The sequence below is a fragment of the Mastomys coucha genome, unplaced genomic scaffold, assembly GCF_008632895.1.
Source record: "Mastomys coucha isolate ucsf_1 unplaced genomic scaffold, UCSF_Mcou_1 pScaffold21, whole genome shotgun sequence".
NCBI lineage: Eukaryota > Metazoa > Chordata > Mammalia > Rodentia > Muridae > Mastomys > Mastomys coucha.
In genome coordinates this window covers 109,286,153-109,308,800 of record NW_022196904.1, presented here as the reverse complement: position 1 = coordinate 109,308,800, position 22,648 = coordinate 109,286,153, and the positions used below count along the sequence as shown (strand labels likewise).

Here is a 22,648-nt window from a genome sequence, read left to right as displayed (position 1 = left end):
AAAATGAAAAAATTTTAAAGCAAAAAAACCAAAGGAAAATAAGAACCCTATCCATCAGCATGTGATTTTTAGACAAGTAAACTACTTAAGCTGTTAATTTAATTTTCTAATACATCTTTAAAATAGCAATAAGCATTGAAATACGGCAATAGTCATTATCCCTAAATTTTAAATGTATTCAGCATTTGTGGTGATTCTAATATCTAAAAACGTCACACACAGAGCAAAGATTATTCAATTAACAAATTATTCAATTAATAAAGATTATTGTTATTCAAGTTTTCAGGTTTGAGAGTAACTACCGCCAACAACAGTGTTAAGGGGAATGGTTCTGATGAGCATTTGTGTTTATGTGAACATTTTGTTTATGTCACTGTCAAGCTCATATGTTAAATTCTAACAGCCACGATGATGTTATTTAGAAATAGGGGCTTTAAGTAGGGATATAAGTGGGGCTGATGCCCTCATACGAAGTCCCAGAGACAGGCTTTCATCTCATTCCTTCTGTCATGTGGATACATATTAGAGACACCCGTGAGCCAGGAAAGGGGTTTCACATGACACTGAATCTGCTGGCACTCTAGCCTCCAAAATCTCACCAAAACCTTTTGCAGTTTATAAGCCATATAGCCTATGGATTTTGTTATAGCAGCCAGAATGAACTATGAGGAAATTCTTACATTTAATGAATATGAATATTATATCTATTATATGTTTATATTAGGTACACATGTTTAATTGGGGAGAAAATAAAATCCAGTCCTCATGCCATGGATGGCATGGCAGATGTTGACATTAAAACCACAGCTCTCACCTTAACAGGAATAAAGGATAGCTTATTCTGGAGCCATTATGAGTGACCATGGCCCCAGAATACAGATTGGAGTCCCCCAAATTTTGTGTTTGAGTGTGGAAGCAGTTTCACAGGGTTTTATAGCCTTACAGGATGATGAAAGTTATAAATCATGGCAACTTTAAAAGGCATTGGTGGGTACATCAGAGAGGTGGGCCCAACAAGATGGGGAGAACCATTTTATAAGCCCAAGATGCTACCTGTTGGAAGCTAGTGAGCTGCTATGTGAGTTTTGAAGAGGGTTCTATTTATTAACACGAGTGTTAGTTCAGATATAAGTACGGCTGTGCTCGAAGCTAAAACTAGCCCAAGATAAAGTAATTAGCTGCTGAACCTACAAAATCCTGGTCTCTCCGAAGGACTTCTGGTCTCTCCACAGTCCTTCAATTTCAGCTGGTCTCTGCAAACACAGACTCCTTCCTGGAGGATTTTGTTGTCCTTGCTGTTTACAGCCAGGCACAGCTTCTTTTCTGGAATTTTCATTCACATGAGCAATTATCAACACTCCCCTCCCCCTCTTGAAATAAGGTTGTTTAGATCCAAGTCCCCTACCACTGACAGTGGCACCTCCATCAGTGACCTTGCACAACTGACAGAAATTTGAGGGAAGGGAGCTCTGAGGAAAGACCTGGAGCATCGGGCAGTAAAGGAGAGTCATCAGATTAAAGCTTTATTTAATCTTCAGATGAGGATGAATCTGAAGGAGATGGGCAGTTCCGGGGCCTACGATCCAGATTCAGGCAACAGCAATCAAATCAGGGGCCTTGTTAGTATGGGCACACGCAAACACAGACACACACACACACACACATACAGACACACGCACATACAGACATACACACACAGACACACACACATACAGATACACACAGAGAGACACACACACTTTCTCTAGAAAAATGATGCTTGAGTAGACTTTATAACATTTCGGAAAAATAACGGCAAAATGAAACATAACCATGATATTACTAGAAAAATCTCTACTACTGTCTTTAAATTTATTATTATTATGTGCATGCATCACATGGCCATAAATAAAAATAAAAGTTAAAATAAAATTAAAGATACATCCGAAGCTAATGGAAACCAAAAGAGTACAGAAGTAGCTGTGTTAGTTAAAATGGATACAAAGCCAGGCTTGGTGACACATGCTTGTAATCATAACTCAAGAGGCTGAGACAGGTCAGTCATCTCATTGCTCTGTGTTCTGGGTAAAGGAAAAAATGTGGGACTAGCCCCCGCCCCATTTTAAGATAGGGTCTGGTTGTATAGATATGGATGATCCACAACTCAGGGGGTAAGGATGGGGCATCCTGACTTTATGCCTTTAACCTCCTGTGACCTTACATCTTGGGCTGTATGTAGTTCTGGCATTATCCCCATTCCTTAAATAGGAAATGACAAATGGTGAGACAGAGAGAAAGGGAGACTGAGCTCCCAGGGTATCTGAAAGCAGGGAACACACAAGGGAGGACTCACCACTACTGCGCTGGTTTAGCAACCTTAAACCACTGGCACCTTATCCACTGAAGAGTATCAGACGGCCCAGTTCTAGAAGCTCTTCCTGCACACAAGCAAGGCCTTAGCTAACCGTCCTGCAGAGAGTGCTCTTTCTTTCCAGTCTGTGGCTCCAGATCTCGTGCAACGAATTAAAAGCACAGTCGTGGGTGGACCAGAGGCACGTGCCAAGTGCGGTGAACCGTTGAGGGAAGTCAGGTGCAAGAAGAGGCACGTGCTGGGAGAGGAACAGGAGCCGGGAGTAGGGGGAGCCAACAAAGCAGAAGGATCATGGAACATATGCCCAAACCACATATTTTTCCTGTTCCCCCAAATGCATCAGTTCAGAGGGAAAGAGCACATGGGGGGTCGTGGGGAGCTGCAGGCATGCACTGTCGCTAGGGGATAAGTCAGTCCTGGAGCTAGCAAGCCCAACCTGGAGCCAGAGAGCCGTGGCACAGAGCCCAGCCCAGACCCTGGTCTGTTCCAAATCCTTCTCAGTCCACCATGCACCATTCTTCCTTTCCACACGTGGGATCGTCTGTCCACAACCCTAGCAGTATAATGTTTCACCCACCCCTTTCCTTTCTCCCTCCCCCTTGTCCATCTCTCCGTTTCTCTGTCTCTATGCTGCTCCCCAGTCTGGGATACCTATCTACTCTTCTCAGTTCCCTCCAAGTCCGGACTGACTTAACCGTGAACCAGGATGCAGGAGCTGCCTGAGTGAGCCCTTTGCCCTCAGCTCTCAGATCTGGGTTCATCAACTGGCCTGTCAATCACTCAGTGGTCTCTCTCCTCTCTCTCTCTCTCTCTCTCTCTCTCTCTCTCTCTCTCTCTCTCTCTCGCTCTCGCTCTCGCTCTCGCTCTCTCGCTCTCTCGCTCTCTCGCTCTCTCGCTCTCTCGCTCTCTCGCTCTTTTTCTCGCTCTCTCGCTCTCTTTCTCGCTCTCTGTCTCTTGTCTCGATAGATATCCCGGTGCTGTACAGGTCCATGAATGCCCACTCTTCTTGGCTCTACCCCATCCTGATACCCTCTTCCAGTGAAGCTTCGTGTTAGCATCACAGGTTCTGAGTTCTGACAGGCACCACAAATTCTCTCTCCTTTTTGATGTGCGTGATAGGGATTTATTATTGATTTTGGCACCAAAAGGAGCGGCAACTAATGTGACATTACGCCTTGTCAGGAGAGGGCGCTGGAAGAATACCATAGACGCTCCTGTCCCTGTTGTCTGTTTTTGTTTGTTTGTTTGTTTGTTTTGTTTTTTAATTGGCCTGGCAACTTGCCAGCAGTAGCTTGGACGGTGTACTTCCCTACTCCCTCACCCTCTCATTTCCAGTCCAGGACCATTAGGGCCGCAGCTGTCTGGTTCTCAGTGAGAGGCCTCCAACAACCCAGCCCAACAGCCGTTTCCATTGGGCCAGCTTAGGCGCTCAGGCACTCAGGAGCATTACTGCTTGAAGAATCATGACGATTGCTGTGCTCCCGAGCTCATGACCTTCCCCACACTGGGGAGTGGACACCGTAGTCCTGTGCTCGTTCCTTGAATGTTTCCATTCCTCGGCGACAGTGCCGGGGCGTTCATTTAAATATCGTCAATAAACTTTCCCTGTGCAAATTGTAGTTTGGCATCTTGTCTCTAAGGGGAAAACAGTGACCTGCACACCAGTGGTCTTAACATTTTGTGGAACCTGCCAATCTCCCAATGACAAAAATGAAGTAGCAAACCTACTTCTGAATATCATTTTGTTGCCAGTTGTGGAGGCAGGGTCCAGGGTTTACAGGTTCTTTGTCTCCTATCCAAAGAATTAAAACCAAGGATTCACATAGACCTGCAAAAGTAGCAAGATAACCATATGCATGCCCGATTGTGAATAGGCATACGATGTGACTAGGGGATTCTCTGTAAAAGTTCACTTAACAGAATTTTCATTGCTGGGCATGCACCCAAAACTAGTTCAGGCCATATCAGCCATTACACTCTTGTTATAAAGATATGTCAGAATATTCTTGGATAGTAACCAGCTAAGTTCAATTTTTGCTGGAGGCAGAGAAATTGATAGTATGGTTCACAGAAAGCCCGGTCAATGCAAGTAGGGGTATGAGTGGGTTCTGAGGTTCCGTAGTGTGCACTGTGCACAGACCATGTGTGTGCTCAGTTCATGCAGGCAAAGGAGCAGGCTGCCAATAATGTTATTACAAGAGGGGGCATAGGCCTAACCAAATAGGGTCCCAGGGTACTAACCTGTCTCCTATGCTTGCCTGCTTCAATTTTGTTATTGACAGTATCAACTGAGGATGCAAAAGCCTTGAACGAGCCAACCCATAGCGCAGTAGCCCCAGAATGTTTGCTGGGTGATTCTGTGTTGCCCATCTTGCCTGTTTCCTCAGACTGTGAGTGCTGGAGGGAGGGTTAGCTTCTCATGATGCTCACCATTTGCTCTCCCTGCCTAGACTATATGAATGCATCCCACTTTCTTTTCATCTTAGAGCTGGGTCAGAGTAGGAAAGAAGATGCAGGATTCTTCATTGCTCTTGTTTTGTTTTTGAGACAAAGACTCATGTAGCTGGTCTCATAGCTGCTCTATAGCAGAGGCTGGCCTTAAACTCCTGGACTCCTTGCTTCTACCTCCTTAATGACAGGAGTACGGGTATATGTGGCTCAAAACACAGTATTTGAAAAAAAAAATGTTTCCTTTCTGTTCTTGGACTTTCATGTTCTTAGTGCAGACTCTTGGTTTGACTTGGGGAAATTGCTATTCAGCTGACCTTTTAATCTTTGACATTGACTGTGTGTTTACACGAATGTATGTGTATCCTGGGAAAGGTGATTCGCCTGGGGCCTTATCCTCCTCAACCAGCACAACCAGCAGCTACAACACAATGATATTGTTCTTCATGTTGCCCTGTCTATACCACCATCCTTTCTGAATGTTTCTTTTTTTTCTTTTTTTCTTTTTTTCTTTTTTTCTTTTTACAGTGTCACGGTCTTCAGACACACCAGAAGAAGGCATCAGATCCCATTACAGATGGTTGTGAGCCACCATGTGGTTGCTGGGAATTGAATTCAGGACCTCTGGAAGAGCAGTCAGTGCTCTTAACCACTGAACCATCTCTCTAGCCCCAATCTGAATGTTTCTATTCTCAGGATACTCTGGGAAAAAGACCTTGTCTCCACCCTGGTAAATGCTGTTTCGTTCATGTTTCTAGAAGGGGAGATTTATTTCATAAATCTAGCATGTAGATCTGTACATAGTAGATACACATACTTATCCAAGTCTATAATGAAGGGGATAAATCTTTATTATGTAAATATATTTACACAAAGTTATATATACATACACACGAGTCCCTCTCTGAACCCGAGTACATTTGGATAAAGACATCATCGTCACCGGCTGTAACTAAATCTCAAGGCACTCCTTTCTCATAACCACTCTCTGTGTTATCTGGGTTGGCAAAGGTCAGGAAGACTTGCTCCAGGGTGATCTGACTGATGGAATAGTCTTCTAAACTGTAGTCCTCCTTTGCTTTTTCCAGAATGCCAAACACCTTCAAGAAACAGAAACAGGAAGCATGCAGTCACCACTGAAGTGTCCCCTCTAGTCCCCAACCCGGAGGACTCACTCCTTTCTCTCCCCAGTGTCCATTGGAGGAAAGGACAGTTGAGGACAAAAGGCTCTGAGGGGGTGAGGAGGGAAATTAGGAAACTGAGAAACTGAGAGTAGGCAGGTCTCTGTCCCAGTTCTCTGGAGGGACACAGGCAAATAATAGGATTTAGGGGCAGAAATAGAAGGCATTTAAATACTAATGTGTTTGAAAAGTAACATGAATGTGCTAGTGCATCCACGATGCCAGCCATGATTCCACTGCCTGAACCCCCCGGGGCTTTGTTAGTGTGCTCCTAGCATTAGTGCATAGAAGTGCATGGTTTGGGCCATCACCTTTCCCCAGCTGTTGTCCTTGCTGGGAATGTAGTAATTAAGGACCTCTTGATTATCTTGCTTTAAGTCACTACCTAAGACAAGAAAATAGACAGATGAGTAATCTTAAAAGATTTCATTTAAAACTGCCTTAAAATAATGCTACATCTGCATCATATTATACACTGGGGAGAGACTAACAGGTCAGTACATAAGTGGATAGTACTGAGTATTTAAGAACATGAGCCTTACGAGGACCTTCTCATGCAAGCCACCACATACAGTATGGCTAACATATTTATAAGATTTATTACTGATGAAATCGTATTTATTATGTGGTGTTCATCACATTTACCGAGTGTACTGTTCTCAACTCTCATGTCTAATGTTAGATACTAATCTTCCTAAAACTAACATTAGGAGCCTTTATTGCTAAGCCAGTACTGAGAATGTGGTCTGGGGCAACTCATTCTGGGTTGTGCACTTTCCTATGCCAGCTTTGGAGGCGAGCAGGAGGGATACAGCCTCAGTGTTCTTGTGATTATGCCATCCCCTGTCATTGGCAGGGTTACAGCATACAGGCCACCAAAGCCTTGCCATGTGTTAGCTTGCTTTACAATTGTGTAAGAATTCACCAGTACAATCAGAAGGCAAACGGTAGTATCTATTATGAATTTTGATCACATACTTGAGTATATTTGATTTGTAGATTAAGTCGACTTGGAATTAAAAATTGAAACTCATATATAGTTAAAATGTTAGATTTCCTTTAATATTAGCCCCCAAAGAATGCACTGTCACACAAATCTTTTTATTATGTACTATTTCTAACAGAGCTAATTTATTTAAAGTTACTACACAGGATACCTCCCATTCAGGTAAGAAAAAAGTATAATAAACCTGATGCCCCCAACACCTCCACATGCCACTTTCCATCCTCTGCCCCAAATAAAAGGTCTCCAAGTGCCTTCAATGTAATTGAATAAAATTGCTCCTTATATACTATCTTCGTTCTTTTTTAATCTTAATATTTTTATTTTGCTCCTGATATTAGCCTCATACTTGGTAAACAAGTCCTCTACCAACCATCTATATAGTCCAGCTGGGTAAAATTTCTAATCCTTCTTTCAATGAACACTATGTTTCTATGGTTCATTCATGTTGTTACATATTGTTACAGTTAATTCCTTATCTTTTCTACACCACAGTAATCTAGTATGTTAGCATCCCATACTTTCCTTTCATTTGACTGATAGTTCTTCTGTCAGAATGTCCTGAATTTTTTTTTAAACCTAACTCTTAATATAGGTGATTCAAGTATTTACAGTCTGTTTCTAGAGATGGAATTTCTGGACCATTACTCTTTTTAGTTTGAAGATACAGGGAACTACAAAGGATGTTACTCCCTTTCACAATGAGACTCTTTCTTGAACTTATTTGTTCTGTGGTTAGGCAAACACTGGACACATAACTAATTCAGGAATCTACAGGGGAAGATGACAAGAAGATTCACTTACACAGCAAGACACTGAAAACTGGTTAAAAACAACAAACACTCAAATAAAAATGCTAACAAACTCCCAAGTGCCAAGTATTGGGCTAGCATGAAACAGAATATGGGGCTGTTGTTTTTCTTTTATATTGGTTACATTCTCCATTTAAAATTACTTTTCATCTTACATTACTAAAACCCTCATCAATGATGTGCTATTTGACCAGACAGACACCATTTGTTTAAACCGGTTCTCAACCTTCCTAATGCTGCGACCCTTTAAAACAGTTCCTCATATTATAGTAATGCTCCAACCATAAAATTATTTTCATTGCCACTTCATAACTGTAATCTTGCTACTGTTATGAATTGTGATTATAACTATCTGTTTTCTGATAGTCTGAGGTGATTCCTATGAAAAGGTCATTCAACCCCACAAGGGGGGTCACGACCCACAGGTTGAGAACCACCGATTTAGCCTTTTGTGTTGAGGGAGATTCTCAGGCCCAGGTGGGTCTAGAATTTTCAATCCTCCTGCCTCAGGCTCCTCAGTACTGGTGTTCAATTCAAGATGTCTCAGCAAATAAGCCCAGCCTAACACTCACTCTAGCTCTTGTGCAGAAGGTTCTAAAACAATATTCCCAATTGATCTGAAAATTCCCATTTGCACATACTTCTGAAAAGACTTATGGGAACAATAATGTTTGGATGTTTCTATCTTGATGTGTGTGTGTGTGTGTGTGTGTGTGTGTGTGTGTGTATGTGTGTGATAAATACTTTGCCTGCATACTTTCTTTACTAACTTTCTTAAATATATTATATGCTGTCATCTTAAAACATTGTTGTCAGAGGATGGGGAGATGACTCAGTTGGTAAAATGCTTTCAGCATTTGCATGAGGATCTACTCTTCAACCCCAGAATCCACATAAAAACTCTGGGTATAGTGGCATGCTCTTTTATTCCTTTCACTGGAAAGGTAGAAACAGGTGGATCTTTGGGACTTACTGACTTCCAGTCTAGTCTACTTGGTGAGGTGTAGACCACTAAAAGACTATGAATCAACAACACAACAACAATAACAACAACACAACAACAACATGCCATACCATAGATGGGGAGATTGGCTCAGTTAGGAAAGTGTGTGCTTCCAAAGTATGAGGACCTGAGTTCAGGTCCCCAGCACCCACATAACATATGTTGTAAGCCCCAAAACTAGGGAAGAGACAAATGACTGCCCAGAGCCAGTCTTGCCAAATTGGGGAGCTTCAGAGTCAGTGAAAGACACTGCCTCAAAAATATACAATGCAAGTGAGGAAACCATCCCCACTGACCTCTGTCATCAACAAACATATGCACATATATACTTGCATGTATAGGTACACATGTCCACAGGAAAAGAAATATACATTACACACATGTGTGTGTATGTAGATAGGATGGATGGGTGGCTCCTGAGAAATGATAGCTGAGGTTTTCTTTTGTCTTCCACATGCATGAGGACACACAGACAGATGGACAGACAGACAGGCATACAGGCAGAGAAACAGGCACATGCACAAGCACAGAGCGGGGGACGGGAAGAGAGAGAGATGGAGATGGGGAGGGGGAAGGAGAGAGGGAGAAAGATGCTCATCCTGGTTCTCTTCTGCTTGTAACTGACTTGGGTTTTGGTCCACAGAACCAGCTATGCTCCTGTACCATTATTAAGGGCAGTGGTTCTTTAGAATGTCTTGTTTCTGGCGATGGATAGTCAGTTGGTCAGTTTTTCCAGGTATCTGGTTGACCTTTCATGGTGGGTTTGCCTTTTTTGTCCTCAGGAAAATGACCGATGGTTTCAGTGTTGCTTCTTCCCTTCTGCCGACTGCACCCTCCTTTGTGGCTGGCTTCCACTTGACTCTGGACCCTCGCTGCCTTTCTTTACTTTCTCATAATTGCATTTGTGGATTTGTTTATTTTTCCCCTTTTGCTCTCTTCTGCAATTTCTATTTACTTTGTACATTGCATGTTGTTTGTTCTTTAGTTATATAATTATGAAAATTGGCTGAGTGCCATGGACCAGGTTTGTTTCGGGGACCTCTTGTTCCGAGGGATGAGAGTTCTGGTCAGGTGGGCAACAATTCAGCGAATGACAGACAGAGTCGGCACAAGGGAGTGCTGAATCTGAATGTATTTGTACAAGGTAAAATTCAGGCTTACATTACAGAAAGCAGGGCAGATGACAAGAGTCATGTAGGCGGGTTACATCAAGGTCAGTAAGATCAGAGAGCAAGACTGAAGTCATGTAGGCAAGTGACCTCCACATCAAGGTCAGTAGGATCAGGTATCCAGGTGTGAAGTGGGCAGAAGAGCAGTGGTGCCCTCCCTGCTGGGGCTGTTTTGGTAATCCCATGCTAATTCTCTGGGTCTGCTGGAGGCAAGCACCAGGAAGTTCCAATCTAACAGTTCCTGCTAATGCCCTTAAGTGAGGGAAGCCCTTTGATTACTCTCTCATATGTAAAACACTTCTGTCTTCTGTGGGACTGTCCTGAGAATTCTAACTATGTGCCTGACCTCTGTTGCTAACTCTGAGTATATCCTATCTGATAAGGCAGATTCCTTGTGAGAAATTCCAAGCTAAGGACAGCTTGGAAATAAATTAGGATATGTTGGAACATTGTGCTGGCCAGGAAACAATGCCCAATCTTAAGTTTAGCCATTTACGAATCATTTCTTGGCGTACCTTTATGCCTAAATAAGAAGGCTGTTGACAATTGGAAAGATTAATTTGGAACACCTCTGAGTTAGGAGATGTCAACGACTGACTGAATACCCAGGAGGCACAAACTCCCTTTGAAGTCATAACACCACTTGTCCTTAATCAGGCTTTTACCCCTGATATTTCGGACTTTACTGGAGTAGATGAGCGGGTGTGGCAGCTGAGAAAATCCTCTCCAGTGCTAGTGGCCATCCTGTCGGTCCTTCTATTGTTTAGCCAGCCAACTTCTTAGTTATTCTTTCATGATATCTATCCCATTTGTGGCTTTTTGGAATTACATTTTCTGTTTTATAGTGTCATAAGTGCTCCCATCATGCTAGGGTTTCTGCTTTTCACTAGCAGCATTTTTCTGTAGTGATCAACCACAATCTTTCCAGTTCTTTGCACTTTTGGGAGATGAACTGCCTTGTAGTTTAGGAATGTAAGAAGTGGAGTAGGACAAACTCATGTTCATAGATTCACAGCTGAGTGTCTTCTGGATCTATTAGATAAGGCACTAGCAAGGTAGCTCTGCCATACGCTCTTCTGAGTCTCCTTTCACTCCAAGCCTTGTTAAGGTATGCTTTCCTCCAGAGCAGAGCTGGACTTGCTTCTACCCAGAGTCATAGGATGCTGCTGAGCACTCAGTTGGCTCACTATGAAGGTACTGCCTTTATGTGTTCCATTCAGCATACTTTCCCCAGAGACAGCCCAGGGTATCACCCCAGAGCCTGGAGCCCACACTGGTCAGCTTATATTTTCAAGGATTTATATTTTAATTATGGCTTATGTTCTTGTTTTGTTTCTTTTATATTTTCCTCCCTTTTTTTTTAAATTTCTTTGAATCTTTGGGGGTAAGAGGGAATATTATACTTTCATTTTTGAGCCAATAGCACATTAAAAACATTGGTTGTTATTTAACAAGATTCTAGTTTAATTTTACTGGTAATACTCCTCAGAGAGAAAATATATATTGCAGAAACAGAATCATCTTTTTTGTGACATTTTTATAAATAAAATGAAATATAGGCATTTAATTTCCCTTGAGATTATATAAAATTTATATGCTAAAAATCTCTGCTTTCTCATAGGAACCTATTCTTTTAGAATTGCTTATTCCTACTGCCCTTTAGACAGTAATGTTTATTTTTTCTTTTTTCTTCAGTTAGTATTTATTTAATTTCTTTTTTAAACTAATCAAAAATATTTTGAAATATACAACTCAGTATTAAATTTTTTTAAGTCATCAAAATAATTTATAATAGTTAAATGCCTTTTACATACACATGATATCTTGGGAAGTTAAAAGTAATATGCACTCAACCAGTATTTAAAAATCTATTTGGAACATTAAACATGATAGAAGTAGAAAAAAGTCTACTATGAAGTCCTCTATGAAAGGAAATTGTGACAAGTTCCTGATTAGTCAGAAACCATTCCATCTCCAAGGTAGAATACGCAGTGTAACTGTGGCTTCATAGAATGAGTTGGGTAGAGTTCCTTCTGTTTCTATTTTGTGGAATAGTTAGAAGAGTATTGGTATTAGGTCTTCTTTGAAGGTCTGATAGAATTCTCCACTAAATCCATCTGGTCCTGAGCTTAGTATTTTGTTTTGGTTGGGAGAATTTTAACGAATGCTTCTATTTCTTTAGGGATTATGGGACTGTTTGGATGGTTTATCTGATTCTGATTTAACTTTGGCATCTGGTATCTGTCTAGAAAATTGTCCGTTTCATCAAGCTTTTTACAATTTTGTTAAGTATAAGCTTTTGTAGTAGGATTTGATGATTTTTTTTTAAATTTCCATGGTTTCCATTGTTATTTCTTCCTTTTCATTTCTGATTTTATTAATTAGGACACTGTCTCTGTGCTCTCTGGTTAGTCTGGCTAAGGGTTTATCTATCTTGTTGATTTTCTCAAAGAACCAGCTCCTGGTTTTGTTGATTCTTTGTATAGTTTCTTTTTGTTTCTATTTGGTTGATTTCAGCCCTGAGTTTGATTATTTCCTGCCCTCTTGCTCCTCTCTGGTTTATTTGTTTCTTTTTGTTCTAGAGCTTTCAGGTGTTCTGTTAAGCTGCTAGTGTAAGCTCTCTCCAGTTTCTTTTTGGAGGCATTAGAGCTATGAGTTTTCCTCTTACCACTGCTTTCATTGTGTCCCATAAGTTTGGGTATGATGTGTCATCATTTTCATTAAACTATAAAAAGTCTTTGTTTCTTTATTTTTTTTCCTTGACCAAGCTATCATTGAGTAGAGTGATGTTCAGCTTCCATTGTATATGTGTTCTTTCCCTTGTTTTTCTTGGTATTCAAGACCAGCCTTATTCTGTGGTGAACTGATAGGGTACATGGGATTATTTCAATCTTTTTGTATCTGTTGAGGCCTGTTTTATGACCAGTTATGTCAGTTTTGGAGAAGGTACCATGAGATGCTAAGAAGAAGGTATATCCTTTTGTTTTAGGATGAAATGTTCTATAAATATCTGTTAGATCCATTTGATTCATAACTTCTGTTAGTTCACTGTGTCTCTGTTTAGTTTCTGTTTTCATGATCTGTCCATTGTTGAGAGTGGGGTGTTGAAGTCTCCCACTATTATTGTGTGACATACAATGTGTGCTTTGAGCTTTAGTAAAGTTTCTTTTAGGAATGTGGATACCCTTGCATTTGGAGAATAGATGTTAAGAATTGAGAGTTCATCTTGGTAGATTTTTCCTTTGATGAGTATGGTTGAAAGTTGCTTTTATTAGATATTAGAATGGCTACTCCAGCTTGATGTTTTCCAACCTTTTAATCTGAGGTAGTACATGTCTTTGTCACTGAGGTGTGTTTACTGTATGCAGCATAATGCTGGGTCCTGTTTAGGTATCCACTCTGTTAATCTATGTCTTTTTATTGGAGAATTGAATCCATTGATGTTAAGAGATATTAAGGAAAAGTGATTGTTATTTCCTGTTATTTTTGTTGTTAGAGGTGAAATTATGTTTGTGTGGCTATCATCTTTTGGGTTTGTTGAAAGATTATTTTCTTGCTTTTTCTAGGGTGTAGTTCCCTCCTTGTGTTGGTGTTTGTCATCTATTATCCTCTGTAGGACTGGATTTGTGGAAAGATATTGTGTAAATTTTGTCATGGAATATCTTGTTTTCTCCTTTTGTGGTAATTTAGAGTTTTGCTGGGTATAATATCCTGGGCTGGCATTTGTGTTCTTGTAGGGTCTGTATGACATCTGCCCAGGATCTTCTAGCTTTCATATTGTCTGGTGAGAAGTCTGGTGTAATTCTGATAGGCCTGCCTTTATAAGTTACTTGACCTTTTCCCCTTACTGCTTTTAATATTCTTTCTTTGTTTAGTGTATTTGGGGTTTGGATTATTATGTGACAGGAAGAATTTCTTTTCTTGTCCAGTCTATTTGGAGTTTTGTAGGCTTCTTGAATGTTCATGGACATCTCTTTCTTTAGGTTAAGGAAGTTTTCTTCTATAATTTTGTTGAAGATATATACTGGCCCTTTAAGTTGGGAATCTTTACTCTCTTCTATACCTATTTTCCTTAGGTTTGGTCTTCTCATTGTGTCCTGGATTTCCTGGATGTTTTGTTTCAGGAGCTTTTTGATTTTTGTGTTTTGACTGTTGTGTCAATGTTTTCTATGGTATTTTCTGCACCTGAGATTCTGTCTTCTATCTCTAATATTCTGTTGGTGATGCTTGCATCTATGACTCCCGATCTCTTTCCAAGGTTTTCTAACTCCAAGGTTATCTCCCTTTGTGATTTCTTTATTGTTTCTGTTTCCATCTTTAGATCCTGGATGGTTTTTTCATTTCCTTCACCTGTTTGATTGTGTTTTCCTGTAATTCTTTAAGGGATTTTTGTGTTTCCTCTTTACGGGCTTCTAGCTGTTTATCTTTGTTCTCCTGTATTTCTTTAAGGGAGTTATTTATGTCCTTCTTAAAGTCCTCTATCATCATCATGAGAAGTGATTTTAGATCTGAATTTTGCTTATTCAGGGTGATGGTGTATTCAGGACTAGCTATGGTGAGAGAATTGGGTTCTGATGATGCCAAGTAAACTTGGTTTCTGTTCCTTATGTTCTTATGCTTGCCTCTTACCATCTGGTTATCTCTAGTGCTACCTGCCCTCACTATATCTGTCTGGATCCTGTCCTTCCTGTGAACTCTTCAGAATCAGCTGTCTCTATGATCCTGTGATTCTGTGATCCTGTGATCCTGAGATCCTGGGTGTTTCAGAGCTCTTGGGAGTCAAGCTAGCTCTGGGACCCTGAGATCCTGGTGTGTTCAAGCTCCTATGATCCTGTGATCCTGTGATCCTGTTATCCTGTGATCCTGGGTGTGTTAGATCCTGGGAGTGGAGCTTCCTCTGGATGTTGTAGGACTGGCTGTACAGTTTGTGCCCAAGGTCTGCTCTATTTTTTTCTTTTTAATGGTTAACATTTATGCATGCGTGCATGCAATGTCAGTTTCCTTCTTTGTTGTCATATACAATAGTTATTTGCTCAAGAATAATATAGGGAATGACTGGGCAATGACACCTTACACTTTGGATCTTTCTCAACCCGACATTCCAGAAGATGTATCTGTCTGTACACATTCTTAATAAGGGATAGTATTTGGTGTTCCTCCTTCAAATACAGCAAATGAGCAGAGTAGTAACAATAAATGAATTTCTTGGATTACAAGGCACCATAGAAAATGGATGTATAATTCCATATTTAACTTTTTGGACACACACACCGGCATTTCCATACCACATTGCTGTCACCATGTCCAATGCTTAGGTGATGATTTTCCCACACATTTTTCTCCACATCTGCTCTATTTTTCATTTATGTGGTGATCCCAATTTTTCCTGTGTAATCAACTATGTTATTTCCCGTTGCTTAGACTATAAAACTCCAAATCCTTAGCTTAATTCACAAAAACAATTTCTGCTATGTTTTAACTCAGCCTGATAAGGCAAAAATGAAGATAGGATCCCACAGATAATAAAAGTCCTTTCTAGGACTGTGCTCTTAAGTTTGGGAGAGTTCAAAGAGAAAAATAAGATCATCCAGTTTAGGCTATACACTGTACATGGGGCCAACAGACAGGTGCTTACTGGGTTTAACACTCAGGAACAGAATTATTTTTCTTTAATATTTTTTAATCAAATGAATGTTTTATTAATCTCATAGCCATTATAAATTTCTTGCCATCATTGAGTTATCAGATTTTTAAGATCAACATCAGCAACAAAATTCTTGGAAAACCATACTCATTTGCATTTCTAAACAATATCCTGGCTGAGATGGCAAAAGATGACAGTTACAATTTTTCATACAATACAAAACCTCTTAATGGTTTTCATAGATTATGTTATGGACTGAATTTTTATTGCATACACTGAAGTTCAAACTTCCTAGGGGACTTTGGAGGTAGGACCTTTACCGAGGTAATTGAGGTTAAATGGGGCTTTGGGTATGACTTCCCTAGTCCACTGTGACTGGTGTCCTTTCAAAGAAAAACAGGGCACTAGGGAAATGCTCATATACAGAGGACAACCCATGGGAATAAGGTAGAAACGATGGTACTTGTAATGCAAGCCAAGGAGAAAGGCCTTAGAAGAAACCAGCCCTGCTGGCAGCTTGATCTTGACCCTCTCTCATCCAAAGAACTCATTATTTGACATCAGACATACCAAAACCTTATGGGAAACTACTAGGAGACACACAGCCTATAGTTAGTCAGTGAGACCACAGATATGACTTATCACTTACAAAGTTAATCCGACCACACTTACCTGGGAAAACCTTGGCAACAAAATTTTTAAAATCCTGTACTACATTGTCATCAGTGCCAGTTTTGAACTTGATGGTCATGGTGTAAATATTGCCAAATTTGTTCTTGAGGTGCTGAGGGCTACCCAGGCACACCAACTTTCCCTGCACCATGATGGCTAGCCTGGTACAGAGAGCTTCACACTCCTCCATGCTAGAAAACCAAAACAAAATGCCAGAATAACATAAGACAAAATTATCTCCATCAGAGCATATCCATATACCCAATATTTTGTGATCCCCTTTGAAGACATAATGTTTATTTGTTTATTATCGGGGCCACAGGGAATGAAGCTTTATTAAAATTCAAAACAGTAGAGGACCAAATCTTCAAGTGGAACAGGCCATAAACATCCTTACCTTATATATTCAAACATTCCTTAGGATTCCATCAGTAAGAATCTCACATATTCAAGCAAAACTTTTATACATCATTCCCAGCCCAGATATTTCCTTCCCACAGTCAAAGAATACCTTCCAACTTCCAGCCTCCACCCCATGCGCTACACCTGTGAGCCACACCTGTGAGCCACACCTGTGAGCCACACCTGTGAGAGGTTATGATGATGACCTTGCCACTCTCTCGAGTCTTTATCACTGTGTTCCAGAGCATACGCCGGGCTAGTGGGTCCATGCCAGTGGATGGCTCATCTAGGAAGACAACTGAAGAATTTCCCATTATGGCAATTGCAGTGCTCAGCCTACGTTTGTTTCCTCCACTTCAGAGTCGAGGGAGAGAAGAGGAGAATATAGTTTTACATTGCAGTAATTTAACAGGTAACACCTAATTATTTCTCAGATTTTTATTTACAGGAAAAAAGTTGCCAAGATTTCAAAAGGGCTGAGTATCTAAAAACAGTTGCTAAAAAAAAAAAAAAAATTAGAAATTACTAATTATAAATGATTGTACTAAGACACAGACTCAAATCTTTTTTCACTTTCATTTAGAATGGAAAAGATGACTTTGGTTTATCTCATTTAATTTTAGCCATACTATTAGTTACATTTAGATTCTTATTCTTATAGTTCCTTGAAATTCCCTGACATAAGCTACAGAGTGGCTGACCAGGACAATACAGAGAATCTCATCTTTGTCCTTTATGAGGAGACAAAAAACCATAGCAAAACAGGAGAAAGATACACATTTTTCTAGATCACTGATCAAAATTTGTGAGTCTATCTCTGCAAAGAAAAGGTGTGGCACTCCTAAGGTCTGCTCCATTGCAGAACACCTGAATGCTCCAGGCATGGTCTGTTTGTTATGGAGCCTGGGGTATACTCTTGGCAATTCACTGCAAACAAGGAAGATGTCAGACTACTTCCCCAGTGGGAGCACCAGCCTGTGATCTCACCTTAAAGTGTAAATGAACTTCTCAGCCTGTGGTTTCAGATACAGCATTTTCAACAAGTTGTCCACATAGGGTCTAATATTGTTCTCTGGAATCCCCCACACCCTGGCATACATTGTTAATATCTCCTGAGAGGTCATATATTCCAGCAAGGCATCAAACTGTGGACAATAGCCAATTTTTGACCGTACCTAAAATAAAAGAACATTAAGAAAGATAAGGCAACTCACTGAGCATAACACACAGTAAATATGGATAATATAAAAAACTTGAAGGTCTCTGGCCTATGCCCCTGGGACAAACTGATCTATCACAGAGTTCTAGCAAAGAAGTTTGTATCTTCCAGTGGGTCACAGACTCACTATAACTAGGGGTTGTTGCATGGATTAGAACTCAGGAAGAACTTTATGCATAAAGGTGAGTATGCCCAGGATAACTTTGATACAATGACAATAGAGTGGTCCAAGTATTTGCAGATGCATATTTGCATGGAGGAGGCTATGTGTCATTGCTCCACCTGTCATGATGTAAGTCCAATAAGCAGTGTGACATCTACCCTCAACAAGTAGATGAATGCTTTTGAAACTTGAAACTTTTTCCTTAAGCCTTCAGTCATTCTGTCCCAAGGGACACCAGGATATCAAGGATGAAGCCTGCTATGGAAGTAAGAGGATGATTAGCAATCTCTAGGTTAGGTTTAGTGAAATCCTGACTTCTTAGTTGTGATAAATGGATGAGTGGAGTCTTTGGTCTTTCTCTTATGTGTGATATGGCTTCTTGAGCATTTTCTATAATACAAGTAAGTGTAGTTGGGATCCTAGCTTTTATTTCAGATACATTAGTCATAAGCTAAAATAGTACTGAAAGGAAAATTTAAAGCTTTAGACCTGTGCTGACTAAGAAGAAAAGTTATGGGCCTAAGAATCCATCACAAGCTGGCCCACATAGGCCTGGGAAGGAGCAAGCAAGTTGTTAGATATCATAAGAGCTGGCAGGTCAAGAAGACATAAAACTATAAACATAGAGGAAAACATGTCTAGGCAAACGAGGACATGTCCAAGGCCCAGGCCTGCAAAGACGTGCCTGGCAGACACTAAGTAATGGACCATCTGGTCCTCTCAGATATGGTTTAAGGTCAGATGCTTTGTTGACTCAGATTAACACCAACCTTAGGAATTTTCCACTCTGTTCTGCACATAATAGTTAATATTTGAACTAGCCAATCATGTGTGGCCACACTGATTCCTTTGTTCGCCCAGACCTTTTCCCTATATAAACCCCTAACTTTCAAGCCTCGTGGTCAGCTCCACTATCTCCTGCATGAGATAGGTGTGGTGCTGAACCAGAGCGCCCTGAAATTAAAAATACCTCTTGTAATTACATCAAGATGGTCTCTCGTGATTCCTTGGGTGCATGTCCTCCCGAGACTTGAGTGGGGGCCTCCCCCAGGGGTCTTTCAGTACATGCTACAGAAAATAGATTACCTTAAGACAAAAACACATACCCACTATGCAATTAAAAGTCAACAGGAAAATGATATTTATGTAAGACAAGGCAAGTTTTAATATCTCTTTTAAAGTGCTGGAAGGTTACAGCAAAGTAAAAAAAGTGAAAAATCAAAAGTGTTAGTGAATTTTTAGAAAACTGTGACTTTAGGAATGGCTAAATGAAGCCCAGGTGTGGCATGGTTGAACAAGGGCTAAGAGCTTTCTGTGGTTGGATATGGCAGTAGGGCATGCTGAAGAGGCAGAAGCAGGAGGATCAAGAAGAAAAATTGATGATTAAATAAAGTAACAACAGGTTCATAAATATGAGTAGAGAACACAGCACCTGCTTTCAGATCTAGGCTTATGAAAAACACACAAAGAAAGCAGGGTTGGAATGGTGGCACACCTTTTAATCCCCAGAATTTGGGGGGCAGAGGCAAGCAGATCTATGAGTTCAGGACCAGCTTGATCTACATAGTGTGCTCTAGGCCAGCCAGGGCTACACAATGAGAGCCTATCTCAAAAAAAAAAAATCAAAACAATAAACAATATTCATAAAAACACTTTCAAATCTTTTAAAACATGGATGAGTGGGAATGGAAACTAACAGATCAAAACTTTTTAGGAGATCAAGAATACTGAAAAATAATAGTAATGTCAAAGCCATATTCTCTCATTTAAAGATCTGGAGAAATAGAAATTTTAGAATGGATACACATTATAAAAAAAGCTAAAGTATTTTTAAAATGTAGGTATAAAATAGTAGACTCTTCCAGTGTTAACCAGGAATTCCAAATTGTATGGATACAAAGGATAAATCTTCACTGTACCTGTTTCTGACAGTATGTGGAGGTGTTAACAAAGACTAAGTTAGATTTAGTCACATCCTGAATCATCCTGGAAATGTCTCAGCAGGAGGAAGCCAACCCATCACTGCCCCTGAGCGCTGAGCCAACCCCACACATGGTGTCACATTTGCTCTCATGTTCTCTAACAAATCCCAGAAAATCCTGAAACATAAATTAGTTTAAAGTGTTCTGAAATTAATATATATATATCTTTCTAGTAAACCAAAGTTTCCTGTCTGTTCAAGGCCTTAAACTACTCCACGACATTATGTTTTTAAAGACAATGGGACAGACATTCATAAAAGAATATTTCAGTATATAAATTAATAAGCAATCACAAATGCTACACAATACCGCATATACTGAAATTACCATATCCAGATGACAAAACAGCTACAAAGATCATTAAGACATAAAAGGCTGTCATAAATGTTTCCCACCATTTTACCTTCAAAAATTTGCAACTTAAAATAACAACACAAGGAACAGTATTAAGAACTGCAATGGCAGGAGCCAAAGAAGATTTGTTTCAGCAGCAAGAAATACACATCCCTCACTGGCTTACACAAGAACCAAGCAGAACATATAAAAATGAAGAGCACCACAGTTAAGACAACTGTAGAGGCTGAGTTTAATACAGGCTAACTACAGCTGAGGAAGCATTGGGAATCAGAGAAGAACTCATCTGTAGTTGTAGCTAATTATACAACCTTGTTAACGGATATTGCATTGAGCACAATAACACACCTTAAGCACTTTGCAAGTTTCTTGGTTCATATTAATTTTTCAATAAATGTAAATCAAGTACAGCATATAATAATGATGAAGGGGAATCAGAAAATAACCTCAATAGAGTAGTTTTTTTTTAACAAGCTATTTTATAATTACAGAGCTAGGTCATAGATCTAAGATAATGTCTTAGGGTTTCCTTTGCTGGGAAGAGACACCATGACCAAACCAACTCTTATAAAGAACAACATTTAATTGGGACTGGCTTACAGTCCCAATTAAGAGAGTTTAGGTTCATTATCATCAAGGTGGGAAGCATGGCAAGCATCCAGGCAGATATGGTACTGGAGGAGCCCAAAGCTCTACATCTCAATCCAAAGGCACATAGGAAAAGGCTGGCTCCCACATGACTAGGAGGAGGGTCTCAAAGCCCATCCCCACAATGACATACTTCCTCCAACCAGGCCACACCTATTCCAACAAGGTCACAACTCCTAATAGTGCCACTCCCTGGGCCAAGCATATATAAACCTCCACAGATTGCCAGAGGTTATTTAAATTATCCTTTACATTCTTTAAAAGACAAAACAATTTCTTTCTTCAGGGACTTTAAGTTCTTGTCATACAGATCTTTCACTTGCTTGGTTAGAATTACATTGGAATATTTTATATTATTTGTGGCTATTGTGAAGGGTGGTGTTTCCCTAATTTCTTTTTTGGACCATTTACCATTTATATAAAGGAGAGCTACTGATTTCTTTGAGTTAATTTTATATCCAGCCACTTTGCTGAAATTCTTTACCAGCTGTTAGAGTTCTCTGGTAGAATTTTGGGGGTCGCTTATGTATACTATCACATCATCCACAAATAGTGAACCATGACTTCTTCCTTTCCAAAAACATCATCCTGAGTGATGTAACCCAGACCCCAAAGGACATACAAGGTATGTACTCACTGATAAGTGGATAGTAGCCAAAAAGATATCCATGCTACACCCCATAGACCCTAAGAAATTAAACAAGAAGGAAGGCCCAAGTGAGGATGCTCAAATCCCACTTAGAACGGGAAACAAAATAATCATGGGAGGCAGAGAGAAGGAAGAACCTGGGTGGGAGAAGGAAGGGTGGGAAAGGACAGGATTAAGATTGGGGTAGACAGGATGGGGCCCAGAGGGCCAGGAGAATGAATGGAAATATGCAGCTGCCATGGTTGGGGGTCTGGGGAAACTCTAGATAGTCCCAGAGACCTGGGATGGGGAGGCTCCAAGGACTCAATGTGGTGGTCTTAGCTGAAGTGCCCAACAGTGGGGTTATGGAACCTGAAGAGACCACCTCCAGTAGTCAGTTAGACAGGACCCCCAGTGGAAGGATGGGGACACCAACCCACTAATAAAGCTTTTGACCCAAATTGCCCATCTAAAAGAAATGCAGGGACAAAAATGGAGAAGAGACTGAACAAATGGCCAACTAGTGACTGGCCCAGCTTGGAATCCATCCCATGGGCAGGCACCAATTCCTGACACTATTACTGATGCTATGTTGTGCTTACAGACAGGAGCTTGGCATGGCTGTCCTCTGAGAGGTCCTCCAGCAGCTGACTGAGACAAATGCAAATACTTACAGCCAAGCATTGGACAGAGGTTGGGGACTCATATGGAAGAGTTAGGGGAAGGATTGAAGGAACTGAAGGGGATGGCAACACCATAGGAAGACCAACAGTGTCAACTAGCCTGGACCCCTGGAAGCTTGCAGAGACTGTGAGCCACCGGTTGGTTAAAGGGCATACACAGGCAGGTCTAAGGCCCCTCAGCACATATGTAGCAGAGGACTGCCTTGTCTGGCCTCGGTGGAAGAGCATGTGCCTAATACTGTAGTGACTTGATGCCCCAGGATGGGGGATACCCAGAAGGGGCAACC

At 40.6% G+C, this 22,648-nt stretch overlaps 2 protein-coding genes and 1 long non-coding RNA gene across 9 annotated transcripts in view; 1 reads left to right on the top strand and 2 right to left on the bottom strand.

The window, feature by feature from the left end:
- LOC116102883 (ATP-binding cassette sub-family A member 3-like) overlaps positions 1–2,563 on the bottom strand; it is a 109,516-nt gene extending 106,953 nt beyond the window's left edge. For 2 of the 3 annotated variants that reach the window (XM_031388121.1, XM_031388122.1), the window contains exon 1: positions 2,333–2,563. The gene's annotated coding sequence lies outside the window, so the exon portion shown is untranslated. The remainder of the gene's footprint in view (positions 1–2,332) is intronic. The other variant, XM_031388125.1, reaches the window with a different exon arrangement.
- Positions 1–3,964, top strand: part of LOC116102885 — a 7,993-nt gene extending 4,029 nt beyond the window's left edge. Inside the window, exon 3 of the long non-coding RNA XR_004123312.1 lies at positions 3,686–3,964. This is a non-coding gene — a long non-coding RNA (uncharacterized LOC116102885). The remainder of the gene's footprint in view (positions 1–3,685) is intronic.
- Positions 3,965–5,626: 1,662 nt separating this feature from the next.
- LOC116102881 (ATP-binding cassette sub-family A member 3-like) overlaps positions 5,627–22,648 on the bottom strand; it is a 132,493-nt gene continuing 115,471 nt past the window's right edge. For 4 of the 5 annotated variants that reach the window (XM_031388109.1, XM_031388110.1, XM_031388111.1 and 1 more), the window contains exons 27-31: positions 17,672–17,859; positions 16,868–17,038; positions 16,283–16,473; positions 6,291–6,364; positions 5,627–5,898 (exon numbers count right to left, since the gene is read on the bottom strand). In XM_031388109.1, the coding sequence (XP_031243969.1) occupies positions 5,758–5,898; positions 6,291–6,364; positions 16,283–16,473; positions 16,868–17,038; positions 17,672–17,859 (765 nt within the window). In that variant the 3' untranslated portion in view covers positions 5,627–5,757. Of the gene's footprint in view, positions 5,899–6,290; positions 6,365–16,282; positions 16,474–16,854; positions 17,039–17,671; positions 17,860–22,648 lie in introns of those variants that run through there. The other variant, XM_031388114.1, reaches the window with a different exon arrangement.